Source organism: Agelaius tricolor, unplaced genomic scaffold (assembly GCF_023055355.1).
Source record: "Agelaius tricolor isolate 1412-34295 unplaced genomic scaffold, bAgeTri1.0.p SCAF_7, whole genome shotgun sequence".
NCBI lineage: Eukaryota > Metazoa > Chordata > Aves > Passeriformes > Icteridae > Agelaius > Agelaius tricolor.
This window is the reverse complement of record NW_027269267.1, coordinates 4599722-4622939: the sequence shown is the minus strand read 5'-3', so window position 1 is coordinate 4622939 and position 23218 is coordinate 4599722. Positions and strand designations below refer to the sequence as shown.

At 42.9% G+C, this 23218-nt stretch overlaps 1 protein-coding gene across 4 annotated transcripts; it reads right to left on the bottom strand.

The window, feature by feature from the left end:
• Positions 1-1456: 1456 nt before the first annotated feature.
• Positions 1457-22908, bottom strand: LOC139591523 (interferon-induced GTP-binding protein Mx-like). 4 transcript variants are annotated; one of them, XM_071430171.1, is made up of 14 exons: positions 22784-22908; positions 17024-17340; positions 15335-15527; positions 14356-14493; positions 12350-12504; positions 11051-11189; positions 10346-10544; positions 9536-9614; positions 8458-8580; positions 7581-7722; positions 5915-6073; positions 5329-5405; positions 3810-4049; positions 1457-1974 (listed from the first exon to the last, which is right to left on the bottom strand). In XM_071430171.1, exons 2-14 carry the CDS (start codon positions 17243-17245, stop codon positions 1741-1743), a joined length of 2100 nt encoding a protein of 699 aa, XP_071286272.1. In that variant the 5' UTR covers positions 17246-17340; positions 22784-22908; the 3' UTR covers positions 1457-1740. The 4 variants fall into 4 exon arrangements, with proteins under 4 accessions (XP_071286272.1, XP_071286271.1, XP_071286273.1 ...); XM_071430170.1 differs by lacking the exon at positions 22784-22908 and adding an exon at positions 20097-20241; XM_071430172.1 differs by lacking the exon at positions 22784-22908 and adding an exon at positions 20097-20170 and having other exon boundaries at positions 17024-17373.
• Positions 22909-23218: the final 310 nt, after the last annotated feature.

The window sequence follows — 23218 nt, the reverse complement described above, 5'->3', positions numbered from 1 at the left end:
TGTCATTCTCCCTCCTGCTGCCTGCAGCAATGTGTCCTTGCCTTTCCTCTCCAGGTGTGAGATGGGTGTTTGCAATAGCACCTGTGCACCTTGGGGGATGGGGGAAACAACCAACGAGTTTAAAGTACATTCAAAACAAATTAAAAATTAAGCTGTTACAGGTACGAGGCGCTTTTTCTGAGGCTTCTTGCAGCACTGCAAGTCACTAATAGCAAAATAATGTACTGGGAGGAAGGGGAAATTGGCTGCAGTGTTGAAGAAGGTTGAGGAAGCTGGATGTTGGGGTGAATGCTGTACCCAAAGTCAGGCACCAGCTGCAGTTCCATGCCAAAGGGACAAACCCTTTCTGTCATACCCAGCCTGAGGAGAAGGCTTCTCTTGTAGGAAACTTGGAAATTACTACATCACACACTGGTATAAGCACATTTTTTCTAGCTGGATGCAGACATTACTTCTGGTTATCAAACCAAATCTTCCATGTGAAAAATGTCATGAACACAGTGTGTGTGATGTGTTTTGCATCAGCTTTCATGAAATGAAAGTGTGGTGTTTGTGAGGGTTTCCAGGATGAGGGAGGAGATGAATCTGACTCCATATTCTCAGAAGGCTGATTTATTGTATTATGATATTATATTATACTATACTAAAACTATACTACAGAAAGAGAAAGGATACATCAGAAGATTTAACAAGAATGAAGAATAAAAACCCGTGACTCCTCAGAACCTCGACACAGCTGGATCATGATTGGTCATTAAATTCAAACAATTCACATGCTGGGTAAACAATCTCCAAATCACATTCCAAACCAAAACAAGGAGAACCTGAAGCTTCTCAGCTTCCCCGGAGAAGAAATAGTTGTAAAGGGATTTTTCATGTCACTGTGATATTTTCTGAAAGAGCTTTTGGAAAGGTTCTCCTTGCCCTGGGGAGGGAAATGAGAAAGGCAGCAAAACACATGCTGAGATACCCTTGTACTGTTTAACATCCTGGGATTCTTTCCTTTTGGACATCCAATCCTGCCCATCAATCCCAAAATTTCAGGTGATGCTGCAGACATCTGAGAGGAAGAGCCTCTTGGCCTTCTGCAAATCAGAGAGCTGGGAAAGGAGATTGAACTGAGCCAACGGCATCCTCTGGATGCACCAGGCACATAAAGGAAATAAACTTTCTTTTCCTTCTAGGCTGGAAGGGTTTCATGCCTGCTGTGAGTTCCTCTCTGCCCCCTGGGCTGAGATTTAGTGGTGACACTTTGCAGAGGTGTCTTTTAGGTGATAGCAGGAAAGAGAACAACCCCAGCAAGCCAAAAACACAAAGGGAAGTGGGAGATCATCGCTGTCATGCATTAAACTTCATTGAGGAAAGCTAGATAATTTGATTTCTACAGTTTGTGAATTGTACAGCTTCCATCATTAAAAAGAGAGAAAAAAAAAAACCCCAACAAAACATACAATCCTCAGAGTGTTAGCTTTTTAATGATTATTCCAGTAGTTGCACAGAGTTCAAAAAGAAAATGTTTAAAAATGGGATAATGTTTATTTAATCACAACTCCCCCAGTGGAGCTCTTTATGCAAAGGCAGCTGTTTGCATATGATTTTGGAAAATAAAGAAAAACTGAACACTAGAAATTAGTATTAAAGGTCTGGGCTGATGCTACATTTTTATGGGATTATACTAAATTCTTCAGTAATGCTAGAAGATGAGGAGAAAAAAAAAAAACCTTATGAAAAACAAAGAAATTACAACAAGCTGAATTCTCTCAGGTACTGGCAGGCTTTGTTGAGACGATCAACTCTTTGGCTGAGGTTCTTCCTGGTTTTAGCAGCTTCAGAATCCTCATCAAGGAGAAAGTTTAACTTCTCTTTTTCTTGTAAAAGTTGCAGCATTGAGGTCTGCAGGTTTTCTCCAAAGTCATGAAGGACAGAAGACAGGATGATCAGAGGTATCTGATTGGCAAGGCGTTTGCTTGCTTCCTGTGAGATGGAGGAAGAAAATGGCAAAATACTAAATTGGTAAAAAGAACTGAAAAATTAAGGGTCTATAGGTAATCTGGTAAAAAAAAGTGGTTCCAAGGTCTTAAAATGTTGGACTGAGTTACTGTTCAAGAAGGGAGTGCTGCTATGAACTAAAAAAAATCTTTGCAACCAATGTCTTTTGTGCCTGAAATCTAAAAATTAAGAGTAATAGGGGTGTCAGCTGTTGCTTTTCTTTCCTCAGCAAACTAAAGCCAAGGCAGATTGTCCTCTGCTCAGCTCTGTCAGCTGTCACTGGGACAAGTTATGGGAGGACATTCCTGACAAACAGAACTTGTGCCCAGTTTCTGATGTCCAGCCTGTCTTCACTGAATGCTTACAATAGGTTTTGATGCAGGAAATCAGGGAGTGATCTTTCCCAAAGCTGGTAAATTCCTCTATTAGATGGTGGCATTTAGATGGCATTTCTGATGTGGTTGTCCTTTTAAACTTAAGACAGCTTTGGAGGAATCTTTAGCCTTAAGGGGAAATGTCTTCAGCAGCAGTGAGACCAGACTGTGCCTACATTACATCTGTTTTTATCTCCATGAGATAATCTCCTCTCTGACCTGACCAACTGCCTGGTTCATCTATGGATGCAAACAGATTGATTCAGAAGAGCTTTTGGGGCCCTTTTCCCATGGAAATCCACAGGGTTTGGGGGCCCACCTGGTGCTTTAGGGCAACATGAGGTTCTAAACCTCTCCCAGCTCTGAGCTCTGAGCTCCCTCTCCCTGCTTCCAGCCCTCCTGGTGCTGGGTGAGCACTTAGACCTAAGTGCCTGGCTGCAATTGAGAGGTTCTGTCTTTCTTTTTGTAGCACAACTTGAAAATGGCATTTGTGGGTCCTATAGGGTCTAGGCAGCCATGGATACTTAACTTCCATCTCATTCAAACTCTATTTGACCTTGCATAAGTCAGTTCCATGGAGCTGTGGTGCCCTGGCATTTGGGGGATTGTTGAAAATGGCTGTCAGGTCATTTATAAAAATATTTAACTGCAGATAAAACATATAGCAGAGTGTGTAGTAAGGTGGGATGGACAAAGCCACTTCTGTCTTTGTTTCAATGAAAATCAAGGGTTTTGTCTTCATCAGCCTGAGCAGCCTGACCATTTAATTGCAGGAATTTGTCACAAAACCTGCTCTTGGAATTCAAAGTGAGCTGCTACCCACCTTCCTGAATTATTAATATTGAACTTGTTGCTTTCTGAGGGAGTTTTACAACAAAGCAAATCTTGATCCTGCATGTTCTGTTTCCTTTCTTTAACGTGATCCTTTGTTAAAACACCCCATTTGTCTTCAGAGATTTCACTTACAGGGTGCTATCTGCAGTACAGCAGATGCACTCTGATCCCTACAGACAGCTGATATATTTTAATGTAGTGTTTTATTATTGCTCCTCCTGCTGTAGCAGTTTAAGATCTGACTTCAAGCCACTGACACCACTTTCTGCTGGCTGCAGGAATGTGCAGAGTGGCTTGAGGCTGACCTGAGCCAGACTGGGAGGTAGCTAACAAGTGGTTTGGGAGCCAGCTCTCACTTTGGCACACTCAGGCCTTTCTAATCACCATATCCTGCATCCTGCTGATAGAGCCCAGCTTTGCCCTGACTGGTCAGAAGCTCCAGGTAGTTTGCAGAGAAGCTGAGCATGTGCCTGAATGAGACACTGAGATACCCCTGGCTGTTCCCTGCACAGTGCTAGCAGGGCAGACAAGGCTGCATTGACTCCAACAGGATCTGGCTGAGGGGGATCTGCTGTGGCATTCAGGGGGCAGCAAATCTGCCTGTGAACTCACACAGAAATAGGCACTGGTGTGACAAACCATCTCTGTGACAAGAGAGGGGTCTTTTGTAGCAATCTGAGACTTCAGAGTTGTTTCTGGGGACCCGTTGAAAGCGTTTTGTGCCTTAAGAGTATTTAAATCATCAATGTAAAGGTCATCCTGGCAGTACACGATTTTCTCCATTTTAAACTGGGCCCGGATATGTCTTACAGCATCTGCTGCTTGTTTCTCTCCAATGTCTTCAATTTTCACCTACAAAAGAAAGGAACAAGAAGTTCTGAGACATTTGCTCCCTTTGGGAAGGTGCCGGTGCTTAGCAGTGTCCCCAGGGAATGGGAAGGTGGGCACAGTGTTCAACTGTCCTTGTGCAGCACTGTCTGTTCTCAGAACATGGAGTAATGCTTTGGATTGTGGTCTCTCTCTTGTGAAAGAGCAGGAAAATGTGGCATTTTTGTCCCCTCCTTACACATGAGTGGGATCACTCCAAACCTGGTGCTTGAAACCCAAAGGAAAAGATCTGTAGTCAGTAAACCAACCCTGTCTAACCCCTCTCTGTCTGGTGCTTTTATTGCAGCCATCTGACTCCTTCTGGTCTTTTTGATACTTCCACATAAAAGTCTGTGGGGGTGGCAAAGTTCCCTCAGTCATGCTCAAATTCCCTTAAAATGCTTTCCTAGTATTCCTAAGAAAACACCCCCTATATTTTCTCATGTCCAATGTTTGCCAGGACTTCTTCCCTCTTCATTCCTCTCATTGTGTTACACCTAAAGACCCTGCCTGAACACCTCTGTGTTTGGATGAAATAATTTATTTGTTCACTGTCTGGTTGGCCTGGGAGCTCAGTAAGGTTTGACCATGCAAGTGAAATAGCAAACCACACATTTCACTCACATTTGCCTCTGAGTTTCCTTTTTCAGCAGTACCCTGTGAGTGGACTCTGTTTCTTGGATGCCAGCATTGCTTCTGGTCTTTTCCTCAATGCTTCTCATCTTTTCCTCAAAGCTCTTTCTGAGAAAAGGCCTTCAAGGACATCCACACCACTGAACACCACCCCAAAACATGCTAATGCCCAAACTGTGAACAGCCATCTTGTAGTTTTTTCATGGCTGGATGATTTTTGGTTTGTCTGTTCCTGCTCCCTTTCAGCAAAGATGAGATTCCTGCACTGGCTAAAGCCCTGGCTTGCTTTCAGAGAGGAGAAAACAGTTCAGCACTCAAATCATTGCAGTACTTAAATCTGACATTCATGATAAACTCTTCAAGGTAGCCACACCAGGTTTTCTTTGCACTGTCAAGAATTTGAGCAGAATGAATAAAGAATGTATATATTAGACCTTGTCAAAGTTGTGCAAAATGCACTTTCATTATTGCCATTATAATCATGCTATCATTTTCAGGCTCTTTCTTATTTTCCTGCAAGAAATTCCACACTTGCATAAGGGTAATGCAGTGAGACAGGTACCACAAGCATCGATGTATTTACAAATGCCATTCTGTCTTTTGAGGATCTCAGCTTATAGTAGTGTCTCACCATGGCAATTCTGCTTAGATTGTGATAATTAGCAAAATTCCTTTTAGCAAGCTCCATAAATTTCTCTTCAACCAGTCCTAAGGGAAGAACAGAGAGACAAAATAAAGTCAGGTAAGTAAGTGAGGGTTTTAAGCTGTTGTTAATATGAGACTTGGGAGACTACTAATTTTCTCCATTCAGAAATAACTGAGCTGCTGTACTGGTGCACTCTGCCTTTATGACACATACAAACAAGCAGAAATTTAGATTTCCAGGTCCAAGGATGTGACCACTTATTACCAGGTACTTCTACTGTACTGCTTCCTTGTTGTGTTATTTATTACAGTTATTTTCTATTTTTTTATAGTTATGCTCTATTTATCATAATTATTTTCTAATTCCCTTCCAAGAGCCACTGGGAAAAGCATTAACAAATGCTGAAGACCATGTGTAGAGATTGAAGGCTCTAGAGAAGGAGCAATGCCCAAGCTGAATCAGATTTATTTCCACACTCTGAAGGATCCTGAGAGCATCAGCTTCTCCTGGAAAATAAACTTGTCAGGCCCAGCAGTGTCCCCACAAGAGCCTCCCATGGGCTGGGCCATACTCATCACATTGTTCAGGATCTCAATTGCTGGCTCCTCCAGTTCTCTGATCTGCTCTTTTATAATGTCCTCAAAAGTCCTGTAGTTGCTGAAGCCTGGGAACTCCCGTCCACGGTATTGGTCTTCATATTTCCACACTTTACCAGGAACGGTTTTTTTAGCTGTAATGGTAAAATACATTGCTTTGCCACTAAATCACTCAATGTATATGTTTCAGGTTTAAGAAGAAAGTCTATTCTTCTCTTTGAGATGTTCTTGAGAGGAAAAACTACTGAGATTATTTTTTGTTACCACAGAACAGAGCTAACATGTTGTTGTTCTCTGAATGAGCCATCTCACACATTGCATCAAGCATCTGACTGACAGAAATTATGGTGGGCCACAAAAATTCTGGTTCTTCTTGGCATTTTTACCCTCACAGAAGTAGATGGCCATTACCAGTCACTTCCAAGTTTTAAACAAAACAAACTTCCAAACTCACTAAACACTTTTTCTGGGGAATCTACTGTTGACTAGTTATTTTTATTTAAGATATAACTTTGTTGATACTATACAAATTTGCTAATATTTTTGTGTGAGGTATCACCTTAGCCCAGAGCTAAAGTGGAAAAAAACCCCACCCAGATTCTAAAATATTAATAGCAATAATAAAATAAAAACATTAAGAGCAAAAATAAAAATTATTATCTAGATTGTTATTATTTATTACTATGCATTGATGTTGCTGTTGCTTAGAAGAATGGTTCAGAATATCACCAACAAATTCTGTGCCAGTGTCTTGATTTTATTGCTGTGGTGGGAGAAGAGAGACAAGCTCTCTGTAATGACAGCATTTAACACAAACCGTGTCTGTGTCCCGAGGACACCACAACAGATGGATGCTCCTGGCTTCTTGCTCTTAATTTTCTTGGAAAACATTTACTGAAGATGCTGTGTTTGGGTTTAAAAGCAAGGGGATGGGCTCTCAGGTCAGCTGCCAGGATGGGCTCACAGAATTAATAGAATCACTGGGCTGGAAGAGAACTTCAAGATCATGGAGTCCAAGCCAGCCCCAACACCTCAACTAAACCCTGGCACTGAGCGCCACATCCTGTGCCATTCACATTCTCTGAACTCCTTCGCCCAGGGTTTTTCTCCTGGGAAGCCGAAAGGCAGCGAGAGAGGCCTCAGAGAAAAGGAAAACAATTCTTATCTCATTTGCTTCTCCTGTGTTGTGCTCATGTGGAATGTGTTTGGAGATTGTTTACCCACAGGTGATTGTTTCATTCGATTCTGGTGTGAGTTGTTTTGCCTCATTGGCCAATTGGGGCCAAGCTGTGTCAGGACTCTGGAAAGAGTCACAAGTTTTCATTATTATCTTTTTAGCATTCAGTAAGTATCTTTTCTGTATTCTTTAGTATAGTTTAGTATTCTTTAATATAATATAGTATAATAAAGTAATAAATTAGCCTTCTGATAAGATGGAGTCCTCCTCATCATTCCTTCCTTTGTCGGTGGACCTGAATTTACAATACATCCAGTCTGTTTTTAAACACATCCAGGGATGGTGACTCCACCACCTCCCTGGGCAGACCATTCCAGACATTTATGACCCTTTCTGTAAAACACCTTTTCCTAATATCCAGCCTGCATTTCCCTTGGCCCAGCTTGAGCCTGTTCTGTGCTTACCCCTCACAGCACACTCCAGGAGAATCGCGCCCCACGTGCGGAATTCCTTGCGGATCTTGGTGAACAGCCTGACCTCATCCCCAAACAGCTGCTCCTCTCCTCGTGTGCTCTGAGAGATGTCTTGGTTGAAGAGTTTGATCAACTGCAGTGAATTGAACAACAAGCAGGCAATTTAGTGACGTTTCATTTCTTCAGCTTAATCTGTGGATGTTAAGTAAATCTGCAGTTTGATGTTAAAGCAGGGACACAGTTCATAAAAAACATCCCTTTCTTACATCTTTTATGCACTTAGCTCCTGGTTTGGGTTTTGTTTTTTTTTCCTCCCAAACTGTAATAGCTAGAGGAGAACAAACTTTATATTCTTTTGTTTTTCCCCTGCAGACTTTTAGAGCCATTTACTAAATTCTAATAGGCCAGACTTGCATGAAGTCTGATGAGCTTCCACAAACACCTCTAAAGCCTACTGAAGGTTTACTCAGAGAGTAACTCCGTGAGATGAGGCACTTAGATGGACCTGCAAACCACATTTTCATATCAGGAATACATTTGATCTTATGAGTCCTGTAACCAATGGGAACCCTTCAAAGTGTTGAGCATGCAGGAGTTTGTTTTCCTTTGCTAAGATACTTGATTTTGACCCAGTCAACCAAGTTGTTTAATTTTCATGTCCATAATCACAGGAAAAAATTGTTAGAAGGTGAGCTCCTGTGGTCCATTATTTTTGCAAGTGTGGTTTGTCTATGTTACCCTCACTAAAATGATGGATACCCCAAACTTCCCAGTGGTCCATGCTGGTGTTTTGATAATTTCAGGCAGTTTCTTTTTCTCTATTACAGTTACCTCCTTGCTCTGCTCTGTGACCAATACTGATACTTACATCTGTGAGGAAAAACAGCTTCTCAGACTCTGTTTCGGGTGTGCCTCTCTTGTACCTTTGCAGATCCTGTGATGTTTTAGAGAGGATGTCATGAATTTGGCTCTCCAGTGCTGGCAAAGTTTTCTGCGGAGGAGACAGTGAAGAAGAACATTGAGATAGGTTGAACTTCTCTGATTTTGGAAGGAAAACAAAATCCCTCTAAGAGTGATCTACACCTGCATGGGATCTTTGCTGTTTTTACAAATCCAAGAACTTGCTGCCAATCCCATGTGTATAGTGGGATAACACAGAAAAGCAAATATGGCCTTTATTGAGGGAACTCAGCAGGCAGGATCTGCCTGAGGGATCAGGCTGGACCTCACTGAGGGCTGGGCAGAACAGCTGCAGTCTAGGGCAAAATTTCACCCACAGTGAGCCAAAACCAATGTCCTCACAGGCTGTGCCAGGAAAGTGGTGACTGCTCAATTCCTGATAAATACCTGATGCAACATGGCTGTTTAGTTGCTTCTTTTCTGTAAATTTACATAAATAATTTCTTTTTCTCCTTTGAGACTGAATTTAGATGTTCCCTATATTTTAGCATCTTCTCTTAATGGAATAAGATGAATTACAGATATATTTATCTGCAATAAGATATATTACATGCAGATATAGTTATACCAAATAAAAACCCCCAATAGCCTTACACTAGTATATTAATATAATAGAACATCTTGATGTTTTGAAGACATTTTCAGTGGAATAGTAATCACTGTTTCAGTAAGCTGACAGCAGTAACTCGTCACCCAGGTGATCAACACTCATAAACAAAAAGAAATATCATGGCTGTCATTGAAAAGGCAGGATTTATGAGTCACAAATAGATGAAATAATTTGTTCATTGTTGATCTGCAGTTAAAAGGCAAATCTGAGGACAGAGTGGGGCTTTTTACCTCTGCCTCTCAGTTCAGTTTGTTCTCTGAACATTGAGTTGAAGCATCAGTAAGCACATAAAGATGAAATCCAACTGCAGCCCAAGGCTGAAGGGTTGAACTTGTTTTTAGGAAGTAACTCTCGGTATGGGACTTCTGTTACTTACAATAATGTGTTTCACAAGTTCATCTGTGAGCTTCTCTGCCAGACGGGGGATAGTAGCCTTTCCCTGTTCCATAAAAGCCCTGTGAAAAAAGAGGAAAAGGTGGGTTTGGACAGCCAGGCTGTGCAGGGCAAGGAGGCAGCACTGATGCTCTGCTCTGTTTTCACTAATTCTTTTACACAATTGGAGTAAAGAAAGGGGCTCTGGGCCATGCTGGTGCAGATGTGGCAACTGCCCAGGACTCTCTGGGTTTATTCAGGAGTTGTTTGACAGCTACTGACTGAGCAAAGGGAAACAGAGAAAAATCTGAAAAAAGCAAATTCTAACAGTAGATGAGTGTGCTGTTCTATTATTTCTTCATGTGTGAAGTTCACAACCCTTGTCAGCTGCCATTCTCTGTATTATGATTTATTTGCTGCTGAGTCATCTGGGCAGCCTGTGTCCTCAGCACAGCCTTTCTGTCTCATGCTGTTCCTCCACATTTTCCAGTGAACAGAAATACTGCAGTGCCTGATTGAAGTGCTCAGATGCTTTAACTTGAATTCTTTGGGACTATTTGGAACTTCTGAAGTTCATAGCATTTCCCCAATGTATTTTGCATCCAAAAAAACCCCAAAATTTTTTTAAAAAGTTTATTCAGTATGTAAAAATCTTCTGGGTTACTGAAACACAACCCTACATGGGCAATGAGAAATATTGAGAATAACTAATACCTGTTTGTAACCCCCTAAGTAGTTAAATCTCAGCAAATCAACAGGGAGCTCTGAGGTGACTTTAACATGTTTTTGATGAGAACTTTTCTGTGAGGAGTACCTGAAATGTTTGTGATTCTCAAAGAAGTGTCTCTCCTGTTGGATTGCAGCAGCCAAGGTCAGATTGTTGTGGATGTCCTGCTGCCCACGGCACTTGACGATCATGTAGCCCTTTTTGAGGGGGATTACCCTGTTTTGCAGTATTTTAACAATGGCCTCTTCAGTTCCCTTGTCCACCAGGTCAGGTTTTGTGAGGATTCCTGTGAAGTTAAAAGGGAAAGTTAACCACCAAGCAGGAACACTCTGTACCATGCTTTATAAAGCATTTTTTTTTTTTTTTGGTATTCTCTCTCCTAGAAAGTTCTCAGCTCCCAGGCAGTAAAACTCACTCTGCAGTTCCTCCCACCATGCCTTTTGCTTTGCAAACCTTTCTTTAAAGGTTTTTTCTTAAAGCAAAGCTTTTTTACCATTAGCTTCACATCAACTACCATTAACTGAGATTTTCAACTTTCAGTTATTCATAATAGGAGTGCCAGCAAGACACCAAACTAAGGGATTCTTGGAGCTACTCAAGAATTGGGACTAGAAATACTTGCAAATACATTCTTTAGGCTGTTGGCTGTTGGCTGTTTTGTTTTGTTTTTTTTTTTTTTTTCCTCTTCTTCTAGTAGTTAATTTCACAGAACACTGAACATCAGACCTCATGGGAAGGAAAAAAAAAACATTTGGCCTCCTTTCCAGCTCATAGCTTAAAAAATGATCTCACCTATTGTCCTTTCTCCAGTGGGGTCTACCTCTTGAGCCATTTTCAATGCTTCTGTTGTTGCAATATCCACGTTACATGGCACCACTACCAAATTGACTGTCTCTTTGCAGCCAATAATTCTTTTAAGTAGCATTTTGATCTGCAATTCAATACAGCAGTGAGGAGCTTCAGTGAAATCAGACACTTGCTTGTAGGATGTGACAATTTCTAGCAATATGAGCCACTGCCCGATGACATTAAATGCCACATATGCTGAGGATAGTGTTACATGCTAGAGGATGGCATGGAAAGGGGCCAGCAGAAAAATGTAGCCTCTTTTCTTATGTCAGGTTTAATCCAAACATCTGGCATGAATGAGACAAGACTAATGTTGTTAAGCCTGTCTTGAAAGCTACTTGGAGTTTAACCTCTTTTGCATGTATAATCTTTCATTATAGAAATATTAAAGGTATTTGATATCTAACACATGTAAGAAAATCAGGTTCTGAGGTGCAGGTATACACTTATGGAAAGAAAGCAAGCTTGATTGTGCTGGTAAATCTCAAATTTGTATCTCTGAAAGCAGCACAAATGTCTTTGGCTCATTTTTCAGTGGAATAATCGTAGGAAAAATTTTAAAAGCACGAAAACTGAAGATGCACATGACATCTAGCTGACATTTTTCTATGTTTCAATGCCAAACTAAATGAGTTCCTCATAATTTGTGTTATTTTGTAGAAGCTTCACAGAGGACTGTGGTGCTTATTCCACAGTAAATAAATTTTTTTTTTTTTTAAACCTGGATTTTGGTAGAGATGCCTCTCTTTTCTACTTCCCACCCATCCCAGCTTCTGACAGGCTGCAGTGTTACAGACTCCATCTCTGGAGCATGCAGACAGCTGGGAACAAGGGAAATGTTTGAATTTTATCACATCTGCTGCTTTCTTCTCAATACAACAGAAAGATTGCTATCTAACTGTGGAATTAAATTACTCTCCTCCCAGAAAGCAAAGCCCAGAACAATCCAATCTTGTCTCATTTCTATTTGGTATATCTAGTTTAGTTTGGGCTCCTTTTATTCCAAGCTCCCATTTAAAGGTATTTTAGGAGAAACAACACACCCAGCTCCTGCACATCACTCTCACAGCAGGCCTTATCCTACCAGAGTTTTATTTGCATTTCCCAGCATTTCTTCTCAAGGCAGCCAGAGGAAGAGCAGAGATCCCCTCCATTTATTCTGTTTACTTCACTAAAGGTCTGCTGGGAGCCCTCAAGGGATGAGACCCTGGGCACAGATGGGCACACGAGGCTGAGTTTTACCTGGTCCCCGATGTCTTTTGGCTGGTCCCCCACGGCCACCCTGGCAATTCCAGGGAGATCAATTAGTGTCAGATCGCGCACGTCAGGGGAGTGAATTTCCAGGGAAATTAACTGCCCGCTAATGGCACCTCTAGGACCGGCCACAATATCCTGGGCTGTGAAAAGAGCAAGGCAATCAATACAAGCTTCAAATGATGCATCAAACCGAAGCTGAACACAACGACTTTGAAATGTACCAACTACCACCTAAGGTTCTTTCAGGCTTGGCGTTTTCTTTCAGATCCAGCCACACACTTTAGTTACCTTAATTCATACCAATTGCCTGGCCAGTTTCGAGAATATCCAAATAATGTGTTGAAAAGCCAATTTAGAAAATAGAAAGGATAACAATTTATGCAAAAATCTAAGGAAATTATCATGCAGAACAAGTTGATGTGAAGTCCTGTTGGAATATGAGCTGTAATATTTTACAGAGCACACATTTATGGACTCTCATGTATGCAGACAAAATACACGTAAATAAACCACAATGAAAGGGATCAGGTAAAACACTGGTCAGTTGTAGAAATTCTTCCTCAACAAGAAGAGACTTTGTAAGCATTAACTAATCCTTGGATGCTGTGAAATAAATATAGGTGTTGTTCTATATTCTTCACATTTTGATAGGGAGATTGAGAGTAAATTGTCCCAGATCCCACAAGGCAATAATGCTTGAGCTGTGAGCACAGAGAAGCAAGGAAACCACAGTCATTCTCATCAGAGATTTTCAGCTCTTTAATTACCTTAATTCATACCAATTGCCTGGCCAGTTTTGAGAATATCCAAATAATGTATTGAAAAGCTAATTAAAAAAATAGAAAGAATAACAATTTGCAGAGCTGTGCTCGATGCCTTAAGTTTTAGCTTTCATATTTTTTAGATTCTGTACTGCCTTAGTGTGTGACTTTGAACTTCATATAAAGTATTAGCAAGTTCTCCTCACAGTTTAGTCAGAAAAAACAATCCTTTTCCAGCCCCAGAACCAAGGACACCGTTGCAGCTTCAGGCCCAAAAAGTGCAAACAACAGGGAACTGAGGAGAGCAATCTGGGAGGATGGGACTGTATAACCTGAAGCTGTAATTGGACAATTAACCCCAATATGGAAATGGACCAAAACTTACAAAAGTGTGAAAACTCGTGGCCATCTCGGGTGTAGCCAGGCTCTTGTACTGCCCAAGAGCCTTTGGGTACTGTGTCCTTTGAAGGCCTTTTCAATAAATCCCTACTTTATTCCTTTCACACTGTCCAGCCTCTGTTCCAGGTAGCCTCTCTAGGAATCATGCTAGTCAAGGAAGTAAGGACAATCCAACTTTCCCACTTAGGGCAAGTGCTTACTGCCCTTTGGGTAAGAACACTGATTTCTTACCCAGCATGAAGTGTTGTAACAGTAAAGCTGAGACATGTGAAGGGCAGTGACTGAGCCTGTGATCACAGTACCCAGCAGAAGCTCTCTGTCCCCCACTCTGCCTTCTTGCAATTTCCTCAAAATAATAAGATTTCCAGCCAGAGACACCTCAAGCACTCTCTGGGCTTCAGAACTGATGACAGGAGCCATTTAGGTCACATGTTTACAATTTGAGAAACAACTTCCCCAAACCAGGAAGCCAGGAAGCCACCAAGGCACCACCCAGGTAAGGACACAGCCTGAGCCTTTATCATGGATCAGGATAAAAGGATCATGGATCAGGATAAAAGGATCATGGATATAGTGGGTAGCATCCCTGCCCAAGGTGTTGGAACTAGAAGATTTTTAAGGTCCCTTCTAATCCAGGCCATTCTGGGATCATCATCATAAATCATCTTCACCACTGGAGCACTGGTACAACTCCCTTGAGAGAAATGAGTTTTGCTGACCCAGCTTCATCTGCTCTGAATGCAGCTCTTGGTGTAACTCCACAATCACCATGGATGCTGCTCATTCTGAGAGGAGGATGCAGAGGAGATGGAGCCAGCTAAACCCACTCACCTTTCCTTATTGCTCTGTCCACCTCAGAGGCTTCCTGGAGCTGCACGGTCACATTTCTGTAGGAGATCTTCCCTTGCCATGCCTGCCCTTCAGGCAACCTCTTCAGTTTAAGCTCCAAGGGACACCGAGTGACAATACCTGCAGCAGTTCCAAAGGCAGAGAGATTGTGCATGAAACAACAGCCTTGAGGTGTGTGGTGTACACAAGGTTGCCTGTTTCACACAAAAATATTTCACACAAAAATGTTTCACAAAAAAACGTGGAAATGTTCCAAGAGACGCCGCCAGAGGGGACTTGTCCAACTTCCTGCTCAGAGCAGGATTGTCACCAGTGCTAGATGAGGTCAACCATGGCTCTTCCCAGACATGTCTGGCCCTGCAAACCTCCACAGACAGAGTTTTGCTCCTCTCTGGATGATCTGTTTCAGTGCTGCAACTAAATCCTATGAAAAACCTTTCCACAACTCCAGCCTGAAAGACTAGATTATATTGCAAACTCAAGTGGAACTTGCAGAATTTATGTGTGCAAAAATACACACACAGAGCTGGAAAGTGGATCTTCTTGAGCTGTAAAGTCTTTCATCATCTCTGACTTAAATAATTCTTTAAGTAAAGATCTTTGTACACTTTTTACACATAATAATAATAATACAAGTTATCTGTAAGAAAATGTAGTTTAAAAAACCCAAACCAACCTCAAAAGCAAATTTAAAAACTGGTTTTCCATGTGAAATTAATACTCTGCTGCACTGCTGCTTTCTGGGAAATGCACAGATTCAGCTGGAGCAATCACACTACACTTCTTACTCCTGGTCTCTTGACCACCTGGAACATGTGCCTTGGATTTACCTTGTGGTGCCTCACTCACACCTCCATTTCTCAGTCATGGAATTGTCCAATTCTAGACCAAAATAAAAAAGAAAAAAAAAAAAGAAAAAAAAATCCCTTCTAAGAGAAAATGGGAGAAAGTGAATTCTTACCATTGCCCCTGGGGAGAGCAACACCAGAGAGGGCTTCGAGGACAGAACTTTTCCCGGAGCTCTGGTCTCCAATCACTGCAATCGCGGGCAAGGACAGATCCTTCTCTATCCCAAGAGCTCTCAGGCTGTCAACGAGATCAATGCAGGGTCGGATCTTCTCCTCATATTGGTTATACAAGGTGTGTTCTGCAGGCTGTTGGAGTTAAACTTATAGTGAATTTTCCATAATTAAAAAAAAGAGAAAAAAAAAAAAAGATGCATTTTCTGCTCATCGTTCTTTAGTAAAAGTTATTTACTGGCATCAAGCTCTACTTCGTATCACTGTGCATCCTTGCATCTCCATGTAATAAACATATGTCTGTAAATATGAAAGAAACAGTTGAGGGTGGCTCACAGACCATCCTTAGTAAAAATAACAAATTTTAGAAGCCATCCTGAGAAGATAAAGAACACATTATTAAGTGTGCTCTGTTAATTTTTCTTAATAACAGGTTTTTTTTTAAAAACAACCTGCCATTTTCTTCCACTCTTCCACAGAGGTACTGCAGCACGTGTATGCAAATGAAGACTGATCACAGAAATCACTGAATTTGGTAAAAAATAGCTTATTAGATCTTTGTTTCAGAATTTGAAGATTTAGTTTGTGCACAGGCACCAAAAGAGTTCTGTAACATTCTTAACAGGTGGCTGAAATCTTCTAGATCACCATGGCTCTTCCTTCTTTGCCTCGTTTTAGGCTCACATAAGGCTTGAATATGAGTGGGTTGTTTTAAATGACTGATTATTGTCATTTTCTGGGTTTGACACAGGTCCAGATATTAACACAGACTCTTCATTTATGTGAAAACAAAACAATTTCCAGTCTTTGGCAAAACTGGTCCATCTGCTGTTAAATATGCTCAGCTAAAGTATATAAAGATCAGCTTGGTCTCTTCTCCTCGTTCCTCTCTCCATGTTCCAGTGACTGCTGCAGTTAGAGATGCAATTTTGGGAACACCAATATGTTTCAGACATATTGGGCCAGGCACATTCAAACCTGATTTTTTTGAAAAGAAAAACTGAAGTTTCTCTCCATCACTTTTAATCAAGAAAATTACTTCTAGAAGTATGTCTATGGATCAGATACACTCAAACAAAGCAGATTTTTGGTTCAAGATGAGGAAGGCAGCACACATTATTGGAGGCAGGCATTCTAAACCCTTTTTAGTAACCCCTGCCCACTCTCTTCACTACAATGTTTAATAGCTAGTATATTCTCAAAAAATTTCAATAACTGTGTCACAGACTTAAAACCAACCTGTGTTCAGTGTTAAATACCCAAGCAGGTTATTATTAACCTTTCTCTGTATTTCTGTTAAGGGTTGAAGAGCCTCAAGAAAAAAAAACCCTCAACTTTTATCACTTCTGTTCAGCATTTGTTGCTAGGATTGAAACAGACATATGTCACACATTAAATTGGCTTCTAGGCTGCAGCCATCTCTTTTTTTAGACCTGCATTATTAATGTCTGCAGATTAATTGCAGGTACCTCTATTGCCACTTACATGAATAATTGCTAGGACTCATCCCAAAAGTTCTTCTTAGACCTAACAAGTGCAGATTGCCCAAGAGACAAAGGGATTTATTTTGGGGCACAAAGTGAAGCAACAGAGTAGGACTGGGGAGGATCTGTGCCCTCTCCTTGCCATACCTCATCCTCTTCTGTGAAAAACTTCTTCTTCAAGTCCTGGTCATAGTTAGGTTTGCTCTCAAACGGTTTCTCTGACAGCCCAGAATCATCTTCTGGTTCTGGTGGGAGAGGCACTTCAGCAGCTTCTGGAAATGGTTTTCCAAAAGAAAATACAAACCCCTCTTTCTTGGGGGTATTTTTGGTTCTTTCAGGTTGTTTGAGTGCTGCTTTCTTATTATCCATGGCCTGCTGATTTACTGGGCTTGAACGTGGATTGTCTGTAAGGGCTTCACTAAATATTGATCAGTGCCTGGTCCAACCACTCCGAGGTGCAGCTTCTGAAACAAACATGGAGAAGTGAGTGACTCCACCTGGCAACAATGATCAGAGCAGAGATAATCAAACTCCACTTTTATTTCCTGATCCAAACCCTTGGTAGGTACCAAGTGCCACAGCTCTTTTCAAATCACTAAAATTGCTCTCCAGGTGACAGACTTGAAACACTTCTCCCTACCTCTCTTAAACTCTCATTTTGGTATAAAAAAAACTGCCACAGGAAAAACAATATTTGGTTTTTTGGGGGAAAAAAAAGTTACACCAGTTTTTGCAAAAAGCAAATTCCCCTCGATGAAAAAATTTGCTGAAAGGTGTTTGGAGAAGCTCAGTCAGTATCAGGGCAGGATTGGAGGGAATGTGAATTCTTAACTTCCTGGGGTCAGGAGTGTAGGGCTGTGGGCTGGCTCCAATCCATAGTCTGCTGAGTGCCCCTCTCACCTCTTTTATTTGGAAGAAATACTTGTCAGGGGCAAGTCTGACACCTGTTTTTGAAGCTCTGTACCTTGGTCCCCTCCTCTACAGCTTAAAACCCTCTGCCAAAACCAGACTTTTTTTCACATGATGTTAGAGAAGGGAGGACTAGGAGGCTTTTTATTTCCTTGTTCAGCGTTTCCTTATGGAAAAGTTTTGTTTTCTATGGGTGACTGAGGAAACTAGTGGCTTTTGGTGTGACATTATGCAGGGAAAGGGATTTCCAGAGAAAGTGATTTAAGGAAAAAAACCCAAGAGTCCTTTTTCAAAGCTAGATTTTTTAGCCTCCCTCTGCCAAAACCAAGATCTGTTTAACTCAAACATTTCAGAAAACAAATTAGGAGAACCACATCTTTGCTTGAAATAACTTCCTGTTCTGTTAATTTTTTTTTGGTTGAATTAAGTTTACAGGCTTTCTAATTCAAACAGATGCCAAAATAGGATGATCAGACACAATGCAGGTTATAATTTCAGTGTGTAAAACAAGTTTAGGAAAAAACTCACACATTGTAGCAGAGCAGTTGAGATAAGGCTGTGGGCCAAGCATGAGAAACTGGATACAGTGACTGTGTGGGCATCTTTAATTAGATTGATTGCTAATACAGCATGGAAATATTGCCAGTGCAATATCAAAATAACAGCTCTATCATCGATTACAATGGACTATAATCAGGTCATGGTCCTTCTGCTGAGTCACAAGTGAGACCCCTTTGCTTCCAAAACTTCTCAGAGCAGTCTAGTTGCAACCTGCTCCACTTTAATCCCAGATTGGGTCAGCAGTCCCTGTGTAAAGGGTTACAACATGAACAGTTCCGGTGGAAATGTACACATTTCCAGTCTTTGGCCTTGCAGAATTCATCATTACAAAGCAACAAAGCACCTCTGGAGCTACTTTAGGATTTTATGTCTGTATTTAGGTGGACCTTGGTTATTTTAACACCTGTCCAAAAGCACAGGAGCTGGATTTACCTTGTAGGCATCCCTGGTGGAGGTGGGGAGAGAAGGGGATGGAGAAGGGGGAAAACCAGCCCAGAAAGTTCCTGCAGCTTTGTGACACCAGTTTGCCCTGTTGGCCCAGCCTCCAGCAGCATTTTATGTTCTTTTTGTGGCCAATGTACACCAAAGTCAATCACAAACATCTCAGTTCCTGGTCTCTGGAATTAATTAATTACGGAAACATCCAGATATCCTGCAATACCCACCTGGTGTGGGTATTTAGGACAAATCCCATGGCCATCACAGAGGTGGAAGGGATGTGGGGAGGGCTGAGGATGCATGGGGAAATCCAAATATCTTTAATTAACCTTTACAAACATCGAGGTGGGGTGCAGACCACAGGGTGCACACACACACACACACACTCAACACCCCTGCACAAAGATACCTGCAGTGAGCACCAGGATAAACACCCATGTGGATTCCTAGGGCTACACCCCTGGATTAGGAAAGGGTGGGTGGGTTCTGTAACCCTTCCCTGTGCCACATGGGCATAGTGATTTCTTTGTGTACTGAGCCATGACAACATCGGATGGAAGAAAGGAGAAGGGGGAAACAAAAAAGCTGCAACTGTAAAGAGCCCTTCTACAATGGGCCAGGAGCCACTTGTGAAACATTGCAGCTGGATGACGCCATGACACTGAGAGTCTGCCAAAAATTTCCTCTCCCCAAAGCTGCCCCTGCCTCCTTTGTCAGGACAACACTGATTTCATCGAGCTTTACTTTAGAATTTGCCTGCCTGTGTGAGGGAAACCTCTCCCAGCACAACAGACATCTGCACAAACAAACATCAACCTGCCCATGGTTCTGAAAAGAAGTTCTTTTGTTTTTCTGTAACGACCCTTTGGCTTTGCATCTGTAGAAGATGAAAAGTTCCAAAGATTCTAAAAAATCTCTCAAAACCAGGGTGCAGAGCTGCAGTGCTGAACCCACACAGCTCCTGGATTTATTCATTCTCTGTCCAGCCAGAGGAGCACATGGATTTCTGGCTGATGCACCCTGTGACTTCAGGATATTTGGGTAAACCTCACAGTTTCCATGTTGTATGGTTATTAACTCCAGCTGTCTTCTCATAAAGAAAATGAAGCAATGAAAAGCCCTCCTTTTAAAGAGGAAATAATACAAATATATTTTTTTTTCCACCCCAGAAAGCAAAAAATCCTGCTCCTGGAAACCCTGTTTAATCACACTTACTTTAGATGCTTTATGCAGCCTTGTCATATTAAAAGGAATGAAGATAACAGTAAAAAATTGCATTATTCTTTTTAGAAGAAGGAAGGGAGAAACTTACCCTTCTAAGTGTCCTGTAGAAAGGAGAAGCAGTGTCTTTCTGAAACTTCTTCAGATGCTTTTTTACCTACAGGCTCCACCTTCCCATTATGACACGAAGGAGCAGAAATGAAACTAAATTCTCACTGGAGAAATATTTGGCTTTTGTGGACATGACCAGGCTGTTTCAAAAGACAGAGTTGCCACGAGTGGGCACCACTTGCTTACTTTGCACCTGGCTCAGTTAAGGAGACAGATATTCTAACACATGAGTTGTATTCACAGAGAAGGGGGCACCTCACAGCCAGAAGTTCAGAGAGCCAGAGAATCCTAGAATGGTTTGGGTTGGAAGAACATAAAGATGCTCTTGTTCCACTCCTCTGCCATGGCAGGGACACCTTCCACTGTCCCAGGCTGCTCCAAGCCCTGTTCAACCTGGCCTTGGACACTTCCAGGGATTCAGGGCAACCACAGCTCTGGGCAAACTGTGCCAGGGCCTGGCCACCCTCACAGGGCACAATTTCTTCCTAATATCCAATCTAAAGCTACTTTCTTTCAATTTAAAGCCATTCCCCCTTGTCCTATTACTACCTGCCTTTGTAAAAATCTCCCAGCCTTCTTCTCACCGAAGCCTCTCAGAAGAGCAGCCACACCTCTGTACAGCAGTTCAGCATTCAGCAGATGATATCCAGGTGAAGCTCAGCTTAATCATTGCTGAACTTTTACTGAATTGTGAATTATTAATTACTCACTGAGTAGTCTTAGGATATTTAGCACTAATGCAGCAAATGCATTTATCAAAGGTAATTCTGAATCTGTTACAGCTGTCACCTCAAAATACAATTCTTGACTTGACAAAACTGTCTCCATGAAAGGCCTTGGAGGGGCTCTGTCAGGCAAATGTGAAATCCCTACTGTTGAGACAGCTTTGTGATAGCCCTGGAAATAATAATGCAATGTGTTGGGCTTTTCACTTTCATTTCCCTGTATGTTTAGTGAAGAGCAGAAATGAAACTCCTTACAATACAACTGAACTCCTCCTTCCTTGGCTGTTTAATAGAATGTCATGGACAAATAGCAGAGGTACTGGAAAATACTTGAGCAACAATGTGCCTTTCCTCCCGTAGTGTGTTTTTATATTTCGTAATACTCGAAACTACTCTAAAGTAGTTTTGTTTTGTATTCCCATATTTTTCCCAAATGGTTTATCCCAGACTGTACCCCCCTCCCTTTACCTGTGTTATCCCTTTCCCGGGATGAGATCATCCCCAAACCCCCACCCTGGCTCTCTGTCAGTCACTCAGCCTCCCATCCCCTCCATCCAGAAGTTTCGGTCCCAGTCGTCGAGTGATTAGCCAGAGGCTGGGAGTCAGCCCCCCAGGCCTTGCCCCATACGCTGTCCTAGATGTCTATCCCCCAGTATCCATCCCTCAGGGTCACTCATTGGTTGGTTCTCTACTTTTGGTTTCCACCTCCCTTTAAATGTGACCTTGGCACATCTCCCGGGCTCTTGGCAGGAGGCCCTCTGAGGTGCAGGAGCTCCTTTGGGATCCTAATAAAACCTTGGATTAACCCCTGCTAAGAGTCGGCCCTTTCTCTTCTACCGATGTCTCTGGTGTCTCTTCTGCAGCAAAGGCGCCCAGCCCAGGTGCCCTCAGTACCCTCGGGGCACAGAGAGTGTCTCCCTGTCAGCCCAGGTGCCCTCAGCACCCTCGGGGCACACACAGAGAGTGTCTCCCTGCTGTCAGCCCAGGTGCCCTCAGTACCCTCGGGGCACACACAGAGAGTGTCTCCTCCCAGCCCAGGTGCCCTCAGTACCCTCGGGGCACAGAGAGTGTCTCCCTGCCAGCCCAGGTGCCCTCAGCACCCTCGGGGCACACACAGACAGTGTCTCCCCCCAGCCCAGGTGCCCTCAGCACCCTCGGGGCACACACAGACAGTGTCTCCCCCCAGCCCAGGTGCCCTCAGTACCCTCGGGGCACACACAGACAGAGAGTGTCTCCCTGCCAGCCCAGGTGCCCTCAGTACCCTCGGGGCACACACAGAGAGTGTCTCCCTGCCAGCCCACGTGCCCTCAGCACCCTCGGGGCACACACAGACAGTGTCTCCCCCCAGCCCAGGTGCCCTCAGCACCCTCGGGGCACACACAGACAGTGTCTCCCTGCCAGCCCAGGTGCCCTCAGTACCCTCGGGGCACACACAGACAGTGTCTCCCTGCCAGCCCAGGTGCCCTCAGTACCCTCGGGGCACACACAGAGAGTGTCTCCCCCAGCCCAGGTGCCCTCAGCACCCTCGGGGCACACACAGACAGTGTCTCCCCGCTGTCGGCCGTGTTGGGGCTGCTCCCCGGTGTCTGCCGACTCGGGACTGGCCCAGGGTTCCTGAGGGGCTCTCAGAGAGACCGAGACACCTCCCCCACAAAAAGGCATCTCAGTGGGTCAGTTCACCCACACCTGGGGCAGAACCTGCTGGCTCAAGCTGCTGTGCCCCACTCCCACAGGTGCTGCCTGCTGGGGATGCTGGTCCTGTGCCATCCAGGGGACCCTTTCAGCCTCCTCAGCCCTCCATGCAAAAAGCAAGTGGGTGAGGGCCCCCTCCACAGGAGGAGTGTTTTCTCCATCTCCCAGTGAGACTTCCCATACCAGCCAGGGTGGCAAACCACACCACAATTGCATTATTCTTTTTAGAAGAAGGAAGGGAGAAACTTACCCTTCTAAGTGGCCTGTAGAAAGGAGAAGCAGTGTCTTTCTGAAACTTCTTCAGATGCTTTTTTACTTACAGGCTCCACCTTCCCATTGTGACAAGAAGGAGCAGAAATGAAACTAAATTCTCACTGGAGAAATATTTGGCTGTGTGGTGGCTGCTGGAGGCTGAGGGTGTTGGATATGGTTGACAAGACAGCAAAGTGACACACAGTGTGATTTTCTCTTTTATGCACTGCTTCAGAACAGTCCAAGTTGTTTCTCATGACCTTGTGGTGTTTTCTCAACATCACTAGGTCAGGATGCTTCCTCTTCTGCTGTCTTTGCTCCCCTGCCCTCATTTTTTTGTGTTTTAGGGTTTTTTTTTCTGTTGTTAATAGGCTCTGAACTGTTAAGCAACATCAGTATACTTTTGTTCAGTCAGGGGCTTTGCAAGCTGGAT

Coding starts and splice junctions, on each gene's coding strand:
- LOC139591523 (XM_071430171.1), bottom strand. CDS start 17,245: ATGGATAATAAGAAAGCAGCACTCAAACAACCTGAAAGAACCAAAAAT. Junction 15,528..17,023: donor TTTTCACAGAAGAGGATGAG/GTATGGCAAGGA, acceptor TAACTCCAACAG/CCTGCAGAACACACCTTGTA. Junction 10,545..11,050: donor CACTGGAGAAAGGACAATAG/GTGAGATCATTT, acceptor TTAACTTCACAG/GAATCCTCACAAAACCTGAC.